The sequence below is a fragment of the Vicia villosa genome, linkage group LG4 (genome assembly GCF_029867415.1).
Source record: "Vicia villosa cultivar HV-30 ecotype Madison, WI linkage group LG4, Vvil1.0, whole genome shotgun sequence".
Classification (NCBI taxonomy): domain Eukaryota; kingdom Viridiplantae; phylum Streptophyta; class Magnoliopsida; order Fabales; family Fabaceae; genus Vicia; species Vicia villosa.
This window is the reverse complement of record NC_081183.1, coordinates 133,626,435-133,650,110: the sequence shown is the minus strand read 5'-3', so window position 1 is coordinate 133,650,110 and position 23,676 is coordinate 133,626,435. Positions and strand designations below refer to the sequence as shown.

At 35.4% G+C, this 23,676-nt stretch overlaps 3 protein-coding genes across 3 annotated transcripts; 2 read left to right on the top strand and 1 right to left on the bottom strand.

Annotated features, from left to right (window-relative positions):
• The first annotated feature begins 799 nt into the window (after positions 1-799).
• LOC131597904 (uncharacterized) lies at positions 800-2,906 on the top strand. Its single transcript, XM_058870564.1, has 4 exons — positions 800-902; positions 963-1,180; positions 1,286-1,616; positions 1,819-2,906. Exons 1-4 carry the CDS (start codon positions 800-802, stop codon positions 2,904-2,906), a joined length of 1,740 nt encoding a protein of 579 aa, XP_058726547.1.
• A 9,687-nt stretch (positions 2,907-12,593) lies between these two features.
• LOC131597903 (pheromone-processing carboxypeptidase KEX1-like) lies at positions 12,594-13,517 on the bottom strand. Its single transcript, XM_058870562.1, has 2 exons — positions 13,152-13,517; positions 12,594-12,803 (listed from the first exon to the last, which is right to left on the bottom strand). The coding sequence occupies exons 1-2, from the start codon at positions 13,515-13,517 to the stop codon at positions 12,594-12,596; spliced, it is 576 nt and encodes a 191-aa protein (XP_058726545.1).
• A 2,822-nt stretch (positions 13,518-16,339) lies between these two features.
• Positions 16,340-17,242, top strand: LOC131595245 (disease resistance response protein Pi49-like). The gene is made up of 2 exons (XM_058867548.1): positions 16,340-16,594; positions 16,781-17,242. Exons 1-2 carry the CDS (start codon positions 16,414-16,416, stop codon positions 17,074-17,076), a joined length of 477 nt encoding a protein of 158 aa, XP_058723531.1. The 5' UTR covers positions 16,340-16,413; the 3' UTR covers positions 17,077-17,242.
• Positions 17,243-23,676: the final 6,434 nt, after the last annotated feature.

The following is a 23,676-nucleotide window of genomic DNA, read 5'->3' as shown; positions in this document are numbered from 1 at the left end:
ATTCATTTGGATTGGTGTGGTTGTGTGGTTACTACTCTTAACATGATTATTTCACCGTTAAATTATTGAATGTGGTTCTCACCCGTTGTTGTTGTTACACCTGTACTTCCTTGGAAGTACAGATAATTCAGGTACTTGAGTGTGCACGGAGTGCGTGTTGCTTGATCGAGTCTTAGGAGTCGCTCTGATACGTAACACGGGATTTTGGGAGTTTTATTTGTTATTTATTTGATCATTTGGTTACGTATCATTTGTTAATTGGAGATTTGTTGAACCACGAATTAATGTGGATATTTTTTTTGGTGTTCAGGCATATCGCCAAGTTGAGATAAAATAATTAATTTTCCGCTGTTTGTTTTATCAATACAAAAAGTTATTTTGGTTTGCTTTTAATGTGACATTCCACTTTATGGTGAAAAACTCTGATTATTTTCTTATTATTGCGTAATTTTATTTAAATGGAAATAGTGGGGTGATACAATTGGTATCAGAGCAGGTCGGTTCCACCGGCCAGGTGGAGTAGTAGATTCAGTCCCTAGAATAGGAGTAGACTTGTGTATTCATCTAACTGTGTTTCGGACTGTCAAACAGTATGACAGGGAGGAATGATGTTGCTCTTGCTGCTGCTATGCAAGCTATGGCGTAGACAGTAGAGAACATTACTCAAGACGTTGGGAATGCACAATTCCGCGACTTGGAACAGTTTCGGAGCAACAAGCCGCCTACGTATGAGGGAGGTATCCTAGATCCTGAGGCTGCACAGAAATGGCTGAAAGCTATTGAAAAGATCTTCAGGACCATGGGGTGCAGTGATGCTCAGAAGGTAACTTTTGGTACTCATATGCTGGAAGGAGAGGCTGAAGCATGGTGGGACAACAGTCGTCAGAGGTTGGAAACTGAAGGTACGGGTATTACTTGGGTGGTGTTTCGGGCTGAGTTTCTGGAGAAGTATTTTCCATAAGACATTCGTAGTGCAAAGGGGGTCGAATTTTTGGAGCTGAAACAGGGTAGCCTGACTGTTGCCGAGTATGCTGCACGGTTTGAAGATTTAGTACAGTATTGTGCACATTACCATACTGAAGAGGCTATGACCTCAAAGTGTTTGAAGTTTGAGAACGGGTTGCGTCCCGAGATCAAACAGGGTATCACTTGTCAGAATATAAGAAATTATCCAGAATTGGTGAGCAGAAGTAGAATCTATGACAATGATAACAGAGCTAGGATCGCTCACTACAAGGGTGTGAATGAGCGAAAGGGTAAGCAGAGGTTTGGACGTACACTGTAGAGTGCTCCAGCTGACAAGGGAAAACATAAAGTTGTTGTAAGAAAGAAGCCAAGTGGGGGAGGGGAAATTCCCAATCCTACGAAGTGCTTTAGATGTGGGGGTACAGGTCACCGTGCTAATGATTGTACAGTTGAGGCGAAGAAATGCTTTAAGTGCGGAAGATCAGGACATGTTATAGCCGATTGCAGATCCACTATGCCTACCTGTTATAGCTGTGGAGAAAAGGGTCATATTAGCACTCACTATGAGAAGCCGAAGAAATCGCAGGCTGGTGGAAAGGTGTTTGCATTGGTGGGAACCCAATCCACCAGTGGTGATCGTTCGATCAAAGGTACTTGTTTTATTAATGGTGTTCTGTTGATTGCTATTATTGACACGGGTGAAACCCACTCGTTTATTTCTATGGATTGTGTGACGAGGTTAGGAATAATTCCATCTACTTTGGATTAGAAGATGAAGATTTAAACTCCGTCTATTGGTTCTGTAGTTACTTCTTTAGTCTGTTTGAATTGTCCCTTAACTATCTTTGATAGGGATGGACTGGTTAGAGTCCAATCGTGTGTACATTGACTACTTTAGGAAGAGGTTGATGTTCCTTACTCCTGAAGAGGAAGCATTGGCTAATTCCTTATCTACCAAGGAGATGAGGACCTTGCTGGAGAGTGAAGCTAAGATGTTTGTTGTGTTTGCTTCACTGTCGGTTGGGAGCAAAATAGCAATCGAAGAGCTACCGGTGGTAAATGAATTTCTTGAAGTGTTTCCTGATGATATTATTGAGTTACCTCCAGAGAGGGAAGTTGAATTTAATATTGATCTTGTTCCTGGTACTAGACCTATTTCTATGGCGCCGTACAGGATGTCTGCATCGGAGTTGGCAGAGTTGAAGGCTCAGATAGGTGAACTGCTTGATAAGAAATTTATTAGGTCGAGTGTGTCGCCATGGGGGGCTCCAGTGTTATTGGTGAAGAAGAAGGATGGTAGTATGCGTTTGTGTATTGATTACCGTCAATTGAATAAAGTGACCATTAAGAATAAGTATCCGCTTCCTAGGATTGATGACTTAATGGATCAGCTTGATGGTGCCCGTGTATTTAGTAAAATTGATTTGAGGTCGGGTTACCATCAGATTAGAGTGAAGGAGAGGGATATTCAGAAAGCTGCCTTTAGGACTCGTTACAGACATTACGAATATGCAGTAATGCCTTTCGGAGTGTCTAATGCGCCAGGTGTGTTTATGGAGTATATGAACCGTATTTTCCATTCTTACCTGAATAAGTTTATTGTGGTATTCATCAATGACATATTGATTTATTCTAAGTCGGAAGAGGATCATACGGAGCACTTGAGAATCGCGTTGCAGGTGTTGAAGGATAATAAATTGTTTGCAAAATTCTCGAAGTGTGAGTTTTGGCTGGAGACTGTGAGTTTCCTAGGACATGTTATTTCGGGTGATGGTATAGCAGTGGATCCATCTAAGATAAGTGCAGTACTTCAGTGGGAACCTCCGAAGACAGTAACAAAGATTAGAAGCTTTTTAGGTTTGGCAGGTTATTACCGAGGATTTATTGAAGGGTTTTCTAATTTGGCGTTGCCGTTGACTCAGTTGACTAGGAAGGATTAATCTTTTGTTTTCGAGGATTTGAAAAAGAAATTGACTTCAGCCCCAGTGTTAGTGTTGCCAAGTCCGAGAGAACCGTTTGTGGTATACTGTGATGCGTCTAAGATGGGCTTAGGCGGGGTGTTAATGCAAGATGGCAAAGTAGTGGCTTATGCTTCACGACAATTAAGGGTGCATGAGAGGAATTATCCTACTCATGACCTTGAACTAGATGCAGTTGTTTTTGTATTAAAGATATGGAGGCATTATTTGTATGGGTCGAGGTTCGAAGTGTTTAGCGATCACAAGAAATTGAAGTATTTGTTTGACCAGAAAGAATTGAATATGAGGCAAAGAAGGTGGTTAGAGTTCTTGAAGGACTATGATTTTAACTTGAGTTACCATCCAGAGAAGGCTAATGTTGTAGCAGATGCTCTGAGTCGAAAGACAATTCATATGTCGGCGTTAATGGTAAGGGAGATGGAACTTATTGAACAGTTTAGAGACTTGAGTATGATCTGCGAGACGACACCTAATAGCATTAGATAGGGTATGTTGAAGATAAAGAATGATTTCTTAGACATAATTAAGGAAAATCAAAGGCTTGATGTGAAGTTAGTGGATTTGATGCCTACAGGAGGAGGTGATCCCGAGGGTGATTTTAAAGTTGATGATAATGGTGTGTTGAGATTATGGGGCAGAATTTGTGTGCCGGATAATGTCGAACTGAAGAAGGCAATATTGGAAGAAAGTCACCGCAGTAACATAAGTATTCATCCGGGAGCGACGAAAATGTATCAAGACTTGAAGAAGTTGTTTTGGTGGTTTGGTATGAAGAGAGATATAGCTCAGTTTATGTATGCTTGTTTGACATGTCAGAAGTCGAAAGCAGAACATCAGAAACCGTCGGGGTTAATGCAACCGTTGGAAATTCCGAAATGGAAATGGGATAGCATTGCCATGGACTTTGTTACTAGTTTACCAAATATGGCAAGAGGATTTGATGCAATCTGGGTAGTTGTGGAATGGCTTACGAAATCCGCACATTTTATACCGATCAATATGAGTTTTTTCCATTGACGAAGCTGGCAGAGATTTATATCAGAATAGTTGTGAATTTGCTTGGAGTTCCGTCAAGCATAGTGTCAGAGAGAGATCCAAGGTTTACTTCGGAATTTTGGAGAAGTTTGCAGGAGGCTTTGGTTTCAAAGTTGAAACTGAGTTCAGCTTATCATCCGCAGACGGACGGTCAGTCAGAGAGAACTATCCAACCGTTAGAAGACTTGTTGAGGACTTGTGTGTTGGAAAAAGGTGGTGCGTGGGATACTCATTTGCCATTGGTTGAGTTCACGTACAAAAATAGTTAACATTCTTGTATCGGGATGACACCTTTTGAAGCTTTGTATGGTAGGAGGTGTAGGACACCTTTGTGTTGGTATGAGACTGGTGAAAGTGCTGTGCTTGGACCAGAAATTGTATAACAGACTACGGAAGCAGTTCAGATGATTCGTGAAAAGATGACAGCGTCTCAGAGTAGACAGAAGAGTTACCATGATAATTGGAGAAAGAATTTAGAATTCAGTGAGGGTGACCATGTGTTCTTGAGGGTCAACCCGATGACAGGTGTTGGACGCGCATTGAAATCGAAGAAGTTGGATCCTAAGTTCATTGGACCGTATCATATCTTGCAGAGAGTTGGTACCGTGGCGTACAGGTTGGCGTTACCGCTAGAACTTTCGAACCTGCATGACGTGTTTCATGTGTCGCAACTTCGGAAGTATGTGTCTGATCCATCTCATGTTATTTAGAGGGATGCGGTGCAGATTAGAGACAACCTTACAGTAGAAGCGATGCCGATAAGGATCGAGGATCGCAAAATGAAGAAACTCAGAGGAAAGGAGATTCCATTGGTGAAAGTAGCTTGGAGAGGAGCCGCTGGAGGAAGTGTAACCTGGGAGTTGGAAAGCAAGATGCGAGGGTCGTATACAAAATTGTTTCTATCAGGTATATTTTCGAGGACGAAAATAAATTAAGTGGGGGAGAGTTGTAACACCCATTTTATTTTATTTAATCATCGAGCATATTTTTGTTTGATTTAAAATCTGTTTAGGATACTTGCATGGTAGAACATTAGTTAAGGGCATTGGGGAATATTTTACGTATGTTATTAGTAGTGAAATTGATAATAATAGCATAAGGTTATTATTATTATTATTATTATTACTATTATTGTTATTATTATACTATTACTATTATGCTATTATTATTATTAATATTAGTATTATTATGATTACTAGTATTATTATATAATTAGTATTATTTTCTAATAATTAAAATTAGATTTTTAAGGAGTAATGGGCTTAGTGGAGAATTATAAGGAGAAAAATAGGTTAAGTGGACTTGGTAGATATAAAAAGAGGAGAGTTTTCACGTAATAACATTTTAGGGTGATCAAGGACTAAAGGTGAACGGCTGCTAGGGATATTCGGCAGAGAACCAATTCGCAGGAATTTCCAAACGATTCCAAGGTAAGGGAAAGAATCTATTTCAATATGGGTGTATTATCATGAGAGGGTAGTGAGGGTACCCTTCCCTCATATAGATTTCGTATTGTTAAATACTGTTTGGGTGATTGAATTATAATGATATGGTTTGTATAAGTATGTCGTTGTTGCTGTTACAATTATCTGATGGGATGGGAGTTATTTAATTGATAAAATGTGGCTAAACATCGCTGTGTATTAAATTATTGGTCTGTTAATCAATAGGAGTAAGATCGTAGTACAGAAACTTGCGAATCAGAGGAGAAAGGAACGACCGGCGGGGAGGGGCATGTGACGACTGTCACATGGAGCAGTGTGCCGACCGACACACATATTGTGGGGGAGGGAAACATGACGTTCGTCATGTGTATGTGAGTGTGTTGGATTAATGTGGATGGAAATTATATATGTGTGTGTAGAATAATATCATTTTAGTAACATATAATGATTCTTCTAGAATTTCATTTTAGTAAATTAATAGTTTTGTAAAATAATTGAATTAATTGGATTGAATATATCCTACTAAATCCTTTAGGTAATGTATATTAGTTTGATTAGTTTAATTGGACTAATATATGTTAGATTAATAGGTAATATATATATATATATATATATATATATATATATATATATATATTGGTTTAACTAAGTTAGAGAATGTACCAATATAGTAGAATAAAATAGTAATTGGTGGAATTATTGGTGAATTAATTGGATAGTGGTTAATTTTGAATTAGTGATATATTTGGTGAATTGTATATATGTGTGATTTTCTGTCTAAACAGGTGTGGTAATACCAGTGGGTATTGCGGTAAGTCTGAGACTTACACTTGATCAGGAGGATCGTATTGGTGTGAACATGTCGTGTACATGTGAATCATATGCATATTGTTGTCATGCATTCATGGTGTTATTGGTGGAAATAGGTCATTGCTCAAGAGGAGTGTATGTGACCAGTGGTGTAGATATATCATTGCCTAGGAGGGGTGTATGTGATTTATCTGGTTCGATTGAATGAACCTTGGTGATTGGTACCACATGCATTGTGTCATTATTGAGTAACATTGCATCTTAATTATTCATTTGGATTGGTGTGGTTGTGTGATTACTACTCTTAACATGATTATTTCACCGTTAAATTATTGAATGTAGTTCTCACCCTTTGTTGTTGTTGTTACGTCTGTACTTCCTTGGAAGTACACATAATTCAGGTACTTGAGTTTGCACGGAGTGCTCGTTGCCTGATCGAGTCTTAGGAGTCGCTCTGATACGTAACACAGGATTTTGGGAGTTTTATTTGTTATTTCTTTGATCATTTGGTTACGTATCATTTGTTAATTGGAGATTTGTTGAACCACGAATTAATGTGGATATTTATTTGGTGTTTAGGCATATCGCCAAGTTGAGATAAAACAATTAATTTTCCGCTGTTTGTTTTATCAATACAAAAAGTTGTTATGGTTTTCTTTTAATGTGACATTCCACTTTATGGTGAAAAACTCTGATTATTTTCTTATTATTGCGTAATTTTATTTAAATGGGAATAGTGGGGTGTTACATTTTACACGCTCACACACACACACACACACACACACACACACACACACACACACACACACACACACACACATATATATATATGTAGTTATTCATTCATTTTTTCTAAGTGATTGAAACAAAATATATACAAAGATTTTCATCATCTTCACCCTCTCTCATTGCATTCATACAACAACTACACATAATCATTTTTTTGTGTGATCAAGAGATAGTTTGATAAACTACACTTAGGATTATGTAATCAAATTGGTTTGAAATTTATTTATTGGTTTCAAGATAAATCCTTTTGGGGCTTTCTTCCAAGATCAAAGATTGATTTAGGAATTTTTCACATGATTGCGCAATTTGGATTCAGCTGAGTGGGAGCTTTGAAAAATAGGGGTTTCTCTCAAAGGAGTAACGGTAACTGGAGGATCACTTTGGTAATCTTGAGTCACGATAAGTTCCCAATTTAAATTCAGCCGAGTGAAAGCTTCAAAGAAAAGGGTTCTATCAAAGGAGTAACGGTAACTGGAGGATTGAATTGGAAGTATCAAGTTACTTGATCAAGCTCAAGATTGATGAAAGAGAAAAAGATATGATCAAGATCAATCATAGGGTTTAAAGGGTTGGACTGATACTTTTGTAAAGGTTAAGTTTTCATTATCTAAATTCCTTTGGATTTAGGGGCAGACATACCTAAAAAAAATCTTCGTCTCTCTCTCTCTCTCTCTCTCTCTCTCTCTCTCTCTCTCTCTCTCTCTCTCTCTCTCTCTCTCTCTCTCTCTCTCTCTCTCTCTCTCTCTCTCTCTCTTATGTTTAATTGCAAATTTTGAAAATGTTGATTGTGAAATCAACACATAGATAATTTCTTCTTCTAATACTTAAAATTATTTTTGTTGAGTTGATAGCGATCTATGTGTTGTAATTGGTTTCTCATATAAACAAAATCGAACAAAAATCTGATTTGAATAGGTTACACACCAAGTGTTCGACAAATTGTTGAAGTAGATTTTTGTTTGATATTTCATTGGAAATTAATTACTATAGTGTGATTTATATTCAAACATAGTTGCTGAAAATATATTGATTGTTTTTCTCATTTAACGTATTTGTTCCATCAGTTAACGCATATCCGTTCTTTTCGATAATGACTCGGCATAGACGATTGTCGATCCGAGATTGTTTCCATAGGCCATAGTTAAACATTTTTCAAAATAAAATTTTTATAAGAAAATTTTATTTGCAATCTATTCACCCATTCTATATCGTAGCCTATCGTCTAACAAAATCATTTAGCTTTACCAATTTGCTCACAGTCTTCGTCGGTGGCAGTCAACCCTTGATCACACCGATTTCTTGAGCGATGAACTATATGAAGATTTGAGAAGAACTCTACCTTTTTCACATCCATCCACACAATTACTACCAAGTTCACCTGGAGAGAAGAACCTCCTTCTTTTCAAATAAATTTGTCATTACTAATGACAACAACCTCAATCTTGAAAGTTTATTGAAAATCTTTACCAAACCTTTAAGAACAATTAGTTGTAAGACAACATATCTCTTAATAATACCAAATATCTACAATCAAGATCTGAAATCAAATTAGAGGTTGAACATGAAAGAATTATTGTTTGCAAGAGTATTTGAGTTTCAAAAATAAGAGGGTGCTGATTTCATAAAATCACAATGTAGATTATGAAATTTCTATTTGAAAAATGATGACAAAATGAATCTATATGTGCTTGAGGTTAAGCATAAAAATGGATGGAAAAAGTTAGTAAGATTCGAGTATAGAACATTATATTATTTGAGTCAAATGAGCAAGTGAGGTGGAATAAGAAAACTTAAAGAATTTGACCCATTTATCATGTGATTTGAATCAAGTATAAATACTGATTCGAGTCGAAAGGCCCGTGATTCGATTCAAGTGTAAAGTCAGATTCGTGGAAATTTAAACAGAGCCAAGTTGAGAAATGTGAAAACTTGACTGATTCGAGTCAGGTGTAAAGTCTAATTCGAATCAAATAAAGCAGAGGTGACCTAGATCTGTCTTATTCGAATTAGGTGCAACTTGTGATTCGAGTCACCAATCTGACTGATTTGAATCAAGCTAAAACACAGATTCGAGTCAGAGAAGTTGAAAAAGTTTATTTTGCCTATGTTCACTTTGATTCGAGATAGGATATGTACATGGTTTGAATCATGCACACAAAATCTCAATTTTTCATGGTTTTGAAAATACAATGAGATTTTTTGTTTCACCTAACTCTAACTAATAACATATGTGGTTCTTGTTCCACAGACTCACGCAATTAACTCAAATCGTACTATAAAAAATGCCGCATTTGAAAGCAATGAAAGATAGGACAAGTACTGCGCATACGATTATCAAAACCAATACATACTCATCGCAATCGAAATGAAAAGCAAACAAGAGAGTGATGTTGCATGACGAAACCTTGTAGGAGGTACCGTGCATGCTGACGTCATGCTAAACTACCGATAGTATACACGTTCTTGAGTTAACATGACGCCAATGAAATGAAATGTTGCACACTAACAAAATACGGCAAGTTGCTAACGCAAATAACTCATTGTGAACAACTTGAAATATGAATAAGGAAATAAGGTAGCGTATTGTATCATAACGAGAGGATAACATTACATGTCGAAAATTAGAGGGACAATAAGCGCAATCCTAACTTAAATAGCATAGGAACAACAAGTTTTTAGGTCACACACTGACGAAAAAGCAAACATGTTGTTAACGCGAAGTGTTCATCACAAACATATCGAAAAGTACAAAACACTCGCAATAAAAATTGAACATCACAATATAATAAAAATATTATTTTCAACACTCCTCCATCGTTACAAGATCGAAAACACTCCTACGCATATGCTGTAATTACGCGCTCAATACACACTCAAGTGTGAAACTGAGTTCATACTTGCGAAGTTGTAACGTGAGAGATATTGAATCAAACTCTAGTATGGTCGAAGGGTAGCTTCTTGGTTCGACCGGATTAAGCATGAAGTCGAAGGTTGTTTACATACTTGTGTCGAAGATGCTAGGGTTGTTAGCATGTTAAATTAGGTTTTAGTGTTTAAACCCTAATTTGTTAAGTTAGCTTGTTTATTAAGTTGGCTTGTGTAATATGCCTTGTGGAAAAAACCCATTAGTTAGTATGTTAGGTTTTATTATAAATAGCATACTAGTCTCTCATCATTACACACAGCAAATCCTAATTTAGGATGAGAGAGGTTATTTGTTATTCTTGTAAACTTGCAATCTTGTTTTCTAAGAGAAAGTAAGAGAATAGCAGTTATAACCAATTCTTGTGTTCTTCTTCTTCCTTGTCCTTTATTCATCCCTAGTTTTATACTTTGTTCTTGGCATTGAATTCACAACATAACGCAATGAAGATTTCATTCAACAACTAGGGTTGTTCATGGTATGGTTTATTAAGAAAACCAAACCGAACCAAACCATAATAAAAATTTACTCGAACTGAATCGAACCATTTTAATTTATTCATAACTGAACCAAACCATAATCATTGGTTTGGTATACTGTTTCAAAATTTCAAACCATACTGAACCATTAGAAGTTAATTTCCCAAACATAACCATTTATTCAAGAAACCGAACCATTAAACTATTTTTAATTTTAAAAAAATTAAAACTTGTTTTTAATATTTTTTATTTTCAGTTTTGAATTGGTTCAGTTAAAGTTTTGGTTTAGTTCGATTACAATTTCGATTCGGTGTTAGAACTGTTTGTAAAATATGGTTTGGTTCACTAACCACATATAATGGTTCTGTTATTTTAACTTCAGTACGATTTAGTTCGGCGTTACAGTTCAGTTCATGGTATTTTTAACCGCCCTAGCGGCAACACTATACAATACAAATATTATTACAAAACTAACATCCGACACAATCCACACAAGATTGAATACAAAATCAAAATCGAAAAACAAATACCGAGAAAAAATGTTTAGCAACCGAGTATTGTTGGTACTGTTGCGTTTGATGTTGTTTCGGGACTTGGAGAATAACTCTTCACCATCATGATGAAATAAGATTTGCACCATATTTCCACACATAGTCATTGTCAAACTTTTATGGAAGTATATGTATGTGTTCACGGTTTTGAATGATGTTTTTTGGCTAGAGATTTGCATTGCAACGACGGAAACGGAAGGGTGATGGTGGCTGATGTGAGTTTTGTTGCGATTTGTGTGGTTGAGAAAAGAAAACGGAGTTTGGTGGTTTAAGTTGTCACAGATTTGTAATGGTGGTATATGGAGAAGAAATGGTGGTTTAATAAGGTATTTTAGTATGGTTAAATGAGATCTGTTTAAGTTTGGCCATAGGGGCCGAAAATTGATCGGAGTTGAGGAAGCAGAAATATGCTGATTAAGATTGGAAACAAAATATGCTGATTAGAATTAAATAAAAAATCAGGAAAAAAGGGAACCGACACGAATAACAATAAGAGACGCGCTGGATCGAAAAAAATAAAATGGACATGTAAAAAATGATCTACGCGCGATGAAGTTCAGGAAAATTGTCCGGAAAAAGTAAAAATATAATTAAAAATATCTGAATGAACATACTCTGAACGGTAAAAATGCGACCACACACGAAATGATGCATCCATCTGAATCTCTAAGACCTGATGCAATGGAATGAATGATGCTTTGAGACTAAGCAACCAAGCCTTTTGACTTCTTAATCATCATATGAGTGAATGAATGCCATGAAGACCACATAAAATGTCAGATTCCTGAATTTTCATTTAAACCCTGATAATGCCTTTGATTGATTGAATGCATGATCAAATGAAATGATCATGCTATGCAGGTGAAAAACTCAGTTAAAATTTAGGGTATGACAAGTCGGTGAAAATATGATTTGCTACAAATTAGTGTTACTGAAAACAGAAAATATATAGAAAATTAAATTAAACAGAATTCTCTTTCTATTTACTACAGCATTTTTCCTCTTTAACAACGATTGAAAAGTGTAGCCAGAAATGTGATAAACGTTGCCTAAAACAATAGGGCACGTTTTCCAGCCGTCTCCTGTGCGAGCGTTGCCTATTATTTTAGGGGACGTTTATTTTCACTTTTAGGCCACAATTTTATTAAACGTCGCCTAAAATACAGGAAAAGGGACGTTTTTGCTTACTATTTGAGGCAACGATTCTAAGGTGTTGCAACAAAGTGCAACATCGGTAAAACGTTCCCTAAAAGTGATCAAGTGAGCTCACTCTAAGGGGACGATTTTCAAATGTTGTCATATTTACTAACAATTACAAATTGTTCCCTAAAAATGAAATGGATAAAATACTTGGTAAATAACTGTATAAATTACAAAGTTCAAGTTTTACCATATTTTTCATGAGATAAGCAATTCAAATAATAATTACCCAAAACATATATTACATGTACCACAAAAAATTTGTTAATAAAATCTTCAAGCGTTAACTCAAATACATAAAATGTCTAATACTACAAGTTTAACACTTATAAATCTAAGTCTAGCAAAATGACAAAATAGATAGTTTTTTTTTAAGTTCAATGCTTAAGTAGAAGCTTAAAACAACAAAATCCAACTCATTTAAATTTGTCCAACTCGTTGTCATCTACATCATCCTCTTCTTCATCACTTAAATCGTCATCTTGAAGGTCATCACCTATGTCGTCATCACTTATGTCGTCTTCTTGAAATTCATCACTTATTTCATCCTCATCATTTAAGTCGTCCTCATGAATTTCATCACTTGCGCCGTTGTCCTCATCATCATCTTCAGTGATACTTTGCCGCTTAAGAGAATGAAAAAACTTGTTAAAACGTTTAACTTCTCTATAAATTTTATAGATGCCTTGCCACATAAATGTAATAATATATCTCAAACAAGTAGAATAATTGGTTGAAAATTTTGAAATTCAGAATTGAAAAGAGGAACTCAATGCCAATGAAATGCAACCAAGACCAAATTCAATAAAGGTTTCATTAAGATGACAATATATAGCAAACTGAACATTAAGACAGAATCATCATTATTGAATGATCTAAATAATCATTTTTGATTAGGCATAGTTTAAACCAACAAAAATCTTGTTTAGTCAAAAGAAAAATTTACCACTCTTGAATGTAATAGATTAAATTACCTTTAGAATACATGGAGCATGAGCCGATGTAGATGAATGCATTTGTGGGCCACTCTCTTTTGGATCACTATTAGCATCTCCATGGGATAATCCTAACAAATCTTCTATTGACTCCATATTAATTTGAGGATTGCAATGTTGCATTAATGTCTTAAAAGCATTTTGTAATCTACCAATCTTATCTTCAAAATCGTTCCTCAATGTAGAGACCTCTTCATTGTGTGCTTTTTTCAAAGCATTGATCTCCGACTTTCGCTTTAAGGAAGTTTTAGTTATGTTTCTCCCATAACAACATACCCTTCCAGGACGCTCCTTTCCAAAAACGGCTTCAAAAGCCTCTGTATCACTTTCCTCATTTCCAGCCATTTCTTGAAGTTGGGACTAGCAAAGATTTAAATGGTTTCAATGACAGGGGTTTTGTCAAAATGTCAGCAAGCTAACTTTTAGTGTCAACGTATTAAAAAATAACACCACCTTTTTCAACAAGATCTTTAAGAAAATGGTGTTGGACCTCATTGTGTTTAGTTTGTGAATGAAATACCTGACTCTTAGTGAGGCTTGTCGCACTAGTACTATCACACTTAATCAAAATGTAGCTAAGTTTTAAATTAGAATCTAGCAATTTTGCTTTAGCCATAAGATTTATGCTCAACAACTACCAGTGGGTACGTATTCAACCTTGGCGGTAGAAAGAGCAATGCTATGCTGCTTCTTACTGTTCCAAGAAACTAATCAGGTTCCAAATAAGTGACATGTACCACTAGTGTTTTTCCTATTCGACTTGCACCCTGCAAATTTAGAATTAGAAAAACCTACTAATCTATATACGCTACCTTTACGATACCTAGGACCATGTTGGGAGGTTCCGTTAAGATGACTTAAAATTCTTTTTATGATCTTAAAGTGTGATTTCTTATGCGACGCTTGATATCTAGCACACATATGCACATACTAAACATGATATATGGCCTACCCGTTAAATAGAGTAAGAATCTAATTATACCTCTATAGCTGGTGATCTCAAAATCCACTATATTCTCGTCTTTGTTAATAAGCACGTTTAAAGCCATCAGTGTTGAGATACTTCTTGAATCTTTTATATTAAACTTCTTGAGAAGTTCTAAGTAGTATTTAGTTTGACTTACAAAAGTTCCTTCTTCGGCTTGCTTGATTTCCAATTCTAAGACATATGTGAGCTCCCTATAAGAGACATTTTGAACTTACCCTACATTAAACTTGCAAACTCTCAACAAAGAGATTCATTAAAACCAAACATAATATCATCTACAAATATTTGAACTAAAAGAATATGCTTTACTTTGCGTCTAATAAAGAAAGTGGTGTCTACTTTACCATGATTGAATCCTTGTTTGATTAAAAATTCACCCAATCGCTCATACCAAGCTCTTGGAGCTTGTCCAGGAGGTTGAGACACATAGACTTATTTGTTTATATACATGTTAAGAAAAGTATATTTAACATCCATTTGATAAAGCTTAAAATCTAGGCAGCAAGTGAATGCCAAAAGGAGTCTAATAACTTCTAGACGAGCTACAAGAGCATAAGTTTCCTCGTAGTCTATTCATTCAGCTTGACTATACACTTTTCCCACTAATCTTGCTTTATTAATGGTAATTGCGCCATTTTCACCCATCTTGTTCCTAAACATTCATCTAGTGCCAATGACAGTTTTATCAACAAGATGCGGAACAAGGTCCCAAACATCATTACCTTTAAATTGGATAAGTTTTTCTTGCATAACAAATAATTATACCTCATTAAGTAAGGCATCAAATATCAATTTAAATTCAATATGAGAAATGAAAGCAGAGAAACTAAAATAAAACATCATAGAAACTAAAATTACAATATATATATATATATATATATATATATATATATATATATATATATATATATATTGAATATTATTAAATGTGATTAGATATCTTTTAAAATGTGTTATTAAAAACGTTTGAATATTATTATTATTTTTTAGACTAAATTTATTTCATTGAATAATTGAAATGAATTTATACAGAAATAAAAAGTAAATGGGAAAGAAGCTGCGCTGGGCAGCTACTATATATTGGATGACAAAATCAATTTTTTTAAAAACTATATTTATAAACTAAAAAATTAATTGAATGATGTTATTTATGTCATAGCAACGTCTCTTCGGACATTTTAAGAAGGAAAGTTTAAATAAAAAATCATACAAACTAAAATTATACATTATTTTATAAAAAATATTAAACTATACAATATTAAACATTATTAAAATTTTAAATTATGTGTTTGAATATTACTTTAAAAAATTAAATATTTAAATTAATTTTTGTTTAAATATTCTTTTTAAAAATATTTCAAAAGTCATTACTATGACAAAAAAGAGAAACACATTTGCAATTGATAAGTGACACTGAAAAATGTAAAAATTTACTGTCAATAAATTTAAAATATGTGAGCTTAATCAACTCGTGACTCACTGAACCATTAAGTCATCAAAAAATGTTAGGGTTTCAACCCTTTTGATCCCCAATTTTTTTTAAAAAATTACAATTAAATAAAATTTTAATTAAAAAAAATATTTTAAAAATTAAATTTATTTTATAATTTTATCATCTTAATTAAAGTTTGACCTAACACAATAAATAAAACCAATTATAAAATTAGATATGCTACTATATAATTTATTTTTTAAATTTATGTCTAATCAATATAATATTTTACGGTTATATCAAATAACTTATTTTCTTAGCTATACTTCAAAGTAGCAAATAGTCTCTAATATTTTTCTGAAGCGATTAATATTTTCCAACTCCACATGTTGTTCAAGGTACAACTACATATTTTTCTGAAGCGATTAATTTTAATGTATTTTTTATTTGTTAGTTTTATGAGAATAGAAATGAATTATAGAGCTTCTAAGATTTTTATTTTATGCACGTCGTTTTATATTAAAATTTGACCGGACTTGGAGGAGAGAAAAATAAGAGAGAAAGAAAACATGAATAGTAGAATGAAGAATTTTGTGACTCCAAATAAAATTTCTTTAAAAATATTATCCAAATTCATGTCGCATGCGAAGAAAAATATTCCCAACGACCAGATATTAGTCATCATCTTCACCTATTGGCTATCTAAATTCTAAATAATACAACTCCGGTTCCTATAAATACTAGACATATCTTCACTCACAAATCACACAATTAAGCAATCAACTTCTTAATTCTTCATCTAGCTAGCATTATAAATCATCATGGGTGTTTTTAATTTTGATGATGAAACCACTTCTATTGTAGCACCTGCTATACTTCACAAAGCTCTTGTTACAGATGCTGACACTCTTACTCCAAAGGTTATTGATGCCATCAAAAGTATTGAAATTGTTGAAGGAAATGGCGGTGCCGGAACCATCAAAAAAGTCACTTTCGTTGAAGGTCAGTCTTTATGCTTAAATATATACCTGTTACTTGAATATATATATATATATATATATATATATATATATATATATATATATATATATATATATGCTCTCAATATATAAAGTTTTAATTGCAAATTTCATTGTTTTTTATTTCCTTCATGTTGCTTAAAAGAAATTCCATAATTATTATGTGCAGATGGTGAAACCAAGCATGTGTTGCACAAAATTGAGTTAGCGGATGCTGCTAACTTGGCTTACAACTACAGCATTGTTGGAGGTGCTGGGCTTCCAGACACAATTGAAAAGATCTCTTTCGAGGCTAAATTGTCTGCAGGACCAAATGGAGGATCCATTGCAAAGCTGAGTGTGAAATACTTCACAAAAGGTGATGCTGCTCCTAGTGAAGAGCAACTCAAGAAGGACAAAGCTAAGGGTGATGGTCTTTTCAAGGCCCTTGAGGGTTACATTTTGGCTAATCCTGATTACAAGTAAAATATATAATCATCAAGTGCTTGCTTTATACATTATTTGTTGTTATACTATACATTGTGTGTTTTATTTTATCCTTTTGCTTTTGTTTGTAAAAGTGTGAGATTGTAATTCGTATGTCTACGTTTCCTTCAATACATCATAATAATACTTCATCTATTGTTGTTTACTTGTTTTATTTATATTGCTTTTGTAGTGTTTTTTTTTATATTGCTTTTGTAGTGCTGAGAGTTACAATAGGTTATTTTTTCGATAACCATAATATAGTCCTTCTTCAAGACAACAAAAAAAAATGATATGAAGTGTTTATTCTATCATCTAGGTCGCTTGCATATATTGAAATCTGACAATCCAACAAGCCTCTCTTCCTCTCCTTTATCATACATTAAATCCAAAGTTAGATATTCCTTTTCAGGATATGAATTTTTATGCAATCAAATAAACATAGTATTGTCAAGAACAAACCAAAATTATGAGAAAGATTGAGTTTTTTGAACAAACACAATAAACCATATTAGGTTTTTACAGAAGAGAGAGAAGAGAGGAGAAAAAAGTCAGAATTGATTATAACTCTTTTACTATTCACTTACTTAATAAGGGTTCAAAAATTACAAGTGAATAACAATAACTAACCTCTCTAAATAATCTGAGAGAACTAGTCTAGTTATATACTACTAAGCTAACTTAAACTACAAGCTAATTTAAACAATTGGGCTGAACAAACAGGCCCAACTCGTTATCCTAACAAACCTAGCGTTTCGACTACTTCATACTTGAGCGTACTTCGACTACAGCATGCAGGACTTCGACATCAGCATGTAAATATACTTTGATAGCATGCTTAATCTATATCGATCCAAGAAGCTAACACGGTCGAGACTAGAGTTCAAACCAAAATCTCACAAATCTTCATCCTGGAACAAGGTCTTTCTTGAAACTCTGAACTCGTTCTTTCCCAAGGGGATAGTAGTCCGTACACCTACTGACTCCCATGGAGAGGTGGATATGAAAGCGCTTCTAGAAAAGGATGTCCGAAAGGAATGTTTGCTTGAAGAAGGTAACTCAGCTGGTATTGTGAAGAAGTTTGGAAATAACTTGTCAAAGAAGAGAGCCAGGGGAAGAGTTAACCATCATCAACGTCAGCATGTCATCCTTGTGCCCAATTCAGTTCATGATTATTGGCGGAGTACTCGTCAACGAGCTCCTCCACCGATCGAGCAAAATCAACCTCAAAAGGGGAATTTTGGTCCTATCCCCATGACTTACACAGAATTGTACCCTGCTTTGATTCGTAAGAATTTGGTTCAGATAAGGTCGCCGCCTCCTATTCCCGAGAAACTCCCTTGGTGGTACAAAGTCGACGCTACTTGTGCTTTTCATCAGAATGCTCCTGGATATGGCTTAGAGGATTGCTGGCCTCTCAAAAATGAAGTTCAAAGATTAATCCATGTTGGTATTTTGAATTTCCAAGATGTTGGTTTTGATGTTCAAGCGAATTCTTTTCCAAAACATGATTGAATCACTATTGATGGTAGCCTGAAGTTCGAAAGATGTTTCCTTCAGCACAAACCCAGATGGAGAGAGTTTTTCTCAGTTTTTAGTATTCTTATTGATTTCCATTTGTAATATTTCTTGTTTTTCAATGCATTGTTTGCATGTAGAAACTTGTTTATTTTTGAATGTTAATGCTAATACAATGATAATGTTTGTCTTGAAGTAATTCATTCGTTACTCATGTTTATTTTTTTTTATGCATTATGATACCAATTGCTTTTGCCAAACTCTTGCTTATGCAAAGATTGGAGGGAGGATGATGATCTGAAAACGCAAAATTTCTGGTTGTATGCTCTTGAATAAAACCCTGCTGATGATGTACAGGCATTGTTTCAAATTCCCAAACACCGGAGATATAAGGAAGATAAGCCCTTGTTAACCCCTTTGAGCCTTGAAGTAGGAGTTTCTTTTCTGAACGAAAAACCCTAATTTTTAACCTGGGGCAGGGTAGTGTTCAGTTGATTTGACCAAGTGTTCATATTTCAAAAAGGATTGTGCATCCAAGGGTCGAATACGTCATATCCACATCAAAGGATGGATCATGGGAAACCACAATGGTTATTCCCCGCGCATCAAATGGCTGGAAAATGTGAAACCACAATGGTTATTCCCCGCGTATCAAAAGGCTAGAAAATGTGAAACCACAATGGTTATCCTCCATCCGCCAAAGAGTGAGGCAGTCACAACCCTCTCAACAAGTCAAGACAAAGTCAATGTCACACGATTTGTTCAAATCAAAAGAATAAAAAGGAAAGAAAAAAGAAAGAAGAAAAAAGCTCGCTAAGTCAAAAACTTGAAAACAAGTGACTTAGGCAAAAGTTAGAGCATCCCGCTGGATGACCAATTCAAAAGAATCAGTCCAGGAAAAAGTTAGGGAAATAAATAAATAAAAAAAGAGAAAAGAGTGAAAAGTGAAAAGAAAGGACTACAAAGCAAAAGTCCTAAAAAATGAACAAATCTGTGTGAATACAAAAACAAAGACAAAAAGAGGTGACTGCTACTCCCAAGAAAGTTTCATTGGATCTTTAATGGCACAAAATCCTTTTGAGAGATGAATACTCATGTTGAGTTGACTGAACATAGGACTGGAGAACATCACGAAGTCGAGGTGGGCTAAATAAACTTTGAGCCTAAAAATCTTTTTTTTCTGAAAACCGTGAACCAGGCCACGTTACAACCCTCAAAAGTCCTAATTGAAGCAGGGTTTATTTCGAGAGCATACTTAAACAGGGAAGCGTTCCTGACTCCTACCGGTTATGCTGAAACTTGTGTTGGTATCATATGCATACAAAAATCAATGTCATCTCCTACCCAGTGATTCATTCACAAGGTTTTGCGACATCTTTTTGAAACTTCAAGACTTACATAATTGTTGCATTTTCATTATCATTCTCAGAATAAACATTTTTCTGCCTGTAAACAATTGTTTGACATCCAGGAAGTTTACATCTGATCATCAGTAGAAAACTAAAACATTGCCAGGGGCATGTTGTTTTCCCAGTATAATGCTTTTGCAAGTTTGATTACCATCATGGGGCAAAGCTTGAAGACTTTGTCGAGTAAAAGAATGTGCCAAGTTTAGTCAATCTGGGGCAGCTACGTCGAGATTTGACAAATCTCTCCAAAAATCTGTTGATCTGGGGCAGATTATTCCAAGTCTTCATGATGCCAAGGATCTCTATGAACCTTTTTGAGGTAGTTTCCTTTCATAGACCATGTAGTCTGGGGCAAGTTGTGAATCAGAGATTACCTTGATCACCTCATTAGCTTGAAGTACAAAGGTTGTTTCCGTGGTTAGTCCAGAGTATGTCACTCTCTACCAAGGAGTTTCGAGACAACGGTTGACTGTTGGGTTTTCTTTCTCACCTTGTGTTGAGTTTTGAACTAAAATCCCCCACATGTTAACTTGTTTGCTTTGATGTTAACTTCTTATTTCCTCTGCAAGTTCGGAATGGTGATTTTCTCCAAAGAAATTTTCTCTGATTCCCCATAATAGAGCTTGATGTGTTGTCCAATCTTTTTGATAAGAAGAAGATTATCTGTAAATTCCTCGCAGAGATTGATAATCCCCACTGAGTTTGTTCCTCGTGGAAGAATTTTGCTTCGGTGTTCCTCCTCAGCTTATTTGTCAGGATGGAATTAATCCCCAGTTGAGTTTATTCCTCAAGGGGCAAAGCTTTGTTTGACCGTTTCTATCCAGTTTGTTCTTAGAGTTGAACTTTGGTCTCTTACAATACAATTTTGAACCTCTCTAGGCTGTGAAACCTAGATTGAGAAGGCATTTATTTTGCACCTCTTGAGGATTCTGCTTTCCTCAATAATGGAGAATTCGTTTGTGATATCAGATATTGAAAGATTTATTTTCCAGCAGTGATGTTATTGCACTCCCATGGAATTTGTGCTTGAAAGCAAGGGGCAGGTTTTGACTTTGAGCAACTTATGTTATCCCCATCATGTTTTGGTTGACAATAAATGGAAGCCTCTTTATTTGAGAAAGTTTGTATGTCTTCACGCACCAATCTTATCTTCAAAGCAAGTGATAATCTCTCAGCTTTAAGAACTTCTTGATTCCAGATGGAAGAAGCTATGAAAATGGTAAGTCCCTTCATCAGAAGTGACAGTTTGCATCCAAATGGAAGAAGCTCAGCAAATGGTAAGTCCCTTTAGTAGAAGTGACAGTTTGCATCCAAATGGAAGAAGCTCAGCAAATGGTAAGTCGCTTCAGTGTAAGTGACAGTTTGCATCCAGTTCCTTTTCTCAAGCCATGTCCTTGATTAAAGAAGAAGTTGATCCCTATTCTCAGCGGCAACTCATTGTTATCAGCATCTTATCGTCAACCATTGAGGCGGTAATTCAATTTTCTTCTACCTTCAACTATTGAGTTGGTAGTCTATCGTCAACCATTGAGGCGGTAAATCAATTTCCTTCTACCTTCAACTATTGAGTTGGTAGTTTATCGTCAACCATTGAGGCGGTAATTCAATTTTCTTCTACCTTCAACTATCGAGTTGGTAGTTTATCGTCAACCATTGAGGCGGTAATTCAATTTTCTTCTACCTTCAACTATTGAGTTGGTAGCTTATCGTCAACTATTGAGACGGTGATTCGATTTTCTTCTACCTTCAACTATTGAGTTGGTAGCTTATCGTCAACTATTGAGGCGGTAATTCAATTTGCTTCTACCTTCAACTATTGAGTTGGTAGCTTATCGTCAACTATTGAGGCGGTGATTCAATTCTCTTCTACCTTCTGTAACACCCCTCTAATAACCCGCGGCAATAGAATAAATATTAATCAGAGTTAACATGCAAGAGGTGTCACAATTCATAAATAAAGAAAATACACGTTCGGTACATGTCATGCATTCACTGAAAACATCTGTAATTATAACTCAATAAACAAACCATGTCTACACAGCGGAATTAAAATCATCAAGTCAACATCCATCATTAATGTATCAGACTTAAACAACAAAAACAAATAGAGTTATAATCGAACTCTCAAAACAACGCGTTCCCAGTGTTACATCTACCAGAGCATGACACCGACACAATACTAAAAACCGACTTATGAGCTAATCCTCACCAAGTCGCGCCGCTATCCTCAATCTGAAAATGACAACAAGTAAGGGTGAGTCTCATCACAGTTAACCAATGTTATTGCATCATAAATAATAACATATCATAGTGATATCATTCACCAACTGTTTCCTATTCAGACAAATCATCATTCACACATCCACAGATAAACAGACAAGTCATCTTAAAACATACACCATCATGTTATAAACAAATCATGCACATGTATGAAACTGACACTATGCATGTGGTACCAAACATCACCAGTGGACATCATCCACCGACCGATCTATCATCATCCAGATACGGCCCTGCCAGCACATATTCCACACAATGGGAATCCTGCCCTTCACTGCATCCTCTCATCTTTAGGATACAGCCCTCATACTATGACTATGAATGCATGCAACATATATATAACATACCATCATCATCATCACACAATGAGTAGCCTCGTCTATACTCATATATCATCATTCATCATCATCATCATCATCAACAAGTATGTTCATATATATATAAATTAGATTGCATCATTCAAATAATCATATAATAATAAATCATACAGATATACCAGCTCGAAAGTTACACGCCATTAACCTTCCAAAAATCACAAAACAGCAAAATCTGTCAATCACGCTGGCCATACGCGTACCATACGCGTACCAACAGGGCCAAAACTTCACAAAACACGCCCCATACGCGTATCATACGCGTACAGGCAGAAGCACAACTTCAGACAAAACATACACACCATACGCGTATCATACGCGTATGGACAGAACCATATTTCCACACAAAACAACGTCATACGCGTATCATACGCGTATCAGCAGAAGGGCACATTCTGATGCACCATGGGGAGCGTACCATACGCGTACCACACCCCCCATACGCGTATCATATGTGTACCATACGTGAATGGACAGCAGTTCACAGAAACCTGCAACTTACCATTCATCTTCCTCGCGATTTCACCTGCACAGTCTGCGATTTGGGTCTAAAAACCAGAAAATTCATCTCATAACAGCATACGAATTCACCCAGAACTACAGTATATGATCCAATAATCAATTTCGTTCATCATATTCTAGATCTACTCAGTTATTAGGGATTTATCAGTCCAGAATTTCAATCCAAAAGATGAACACAACACAGAACATGGAAACCATTGATCAAAACAATACTACCAATCTATACTATTACCTATAACACGATAATAGAGATTAAATGGAGAGTCTCCCCTTACCTTAGACAATTGTTCTTGATCCTTGATCTTTCCCTCAACAGTTCTCCTTCACGTTCCTTGTTCCAAACCTCTGTTCTTTCACGTTCTTTCTTCCTTCCCAAATCTCAATTGTTTTATGAAAAATAATAATAATTTAGTAAAAAGGATTACAAAATCACTCCCCCTTCTTTTACTATTCCCTCATATGGCCCAAATGCCATAAACCATTATTTCCATTATTTT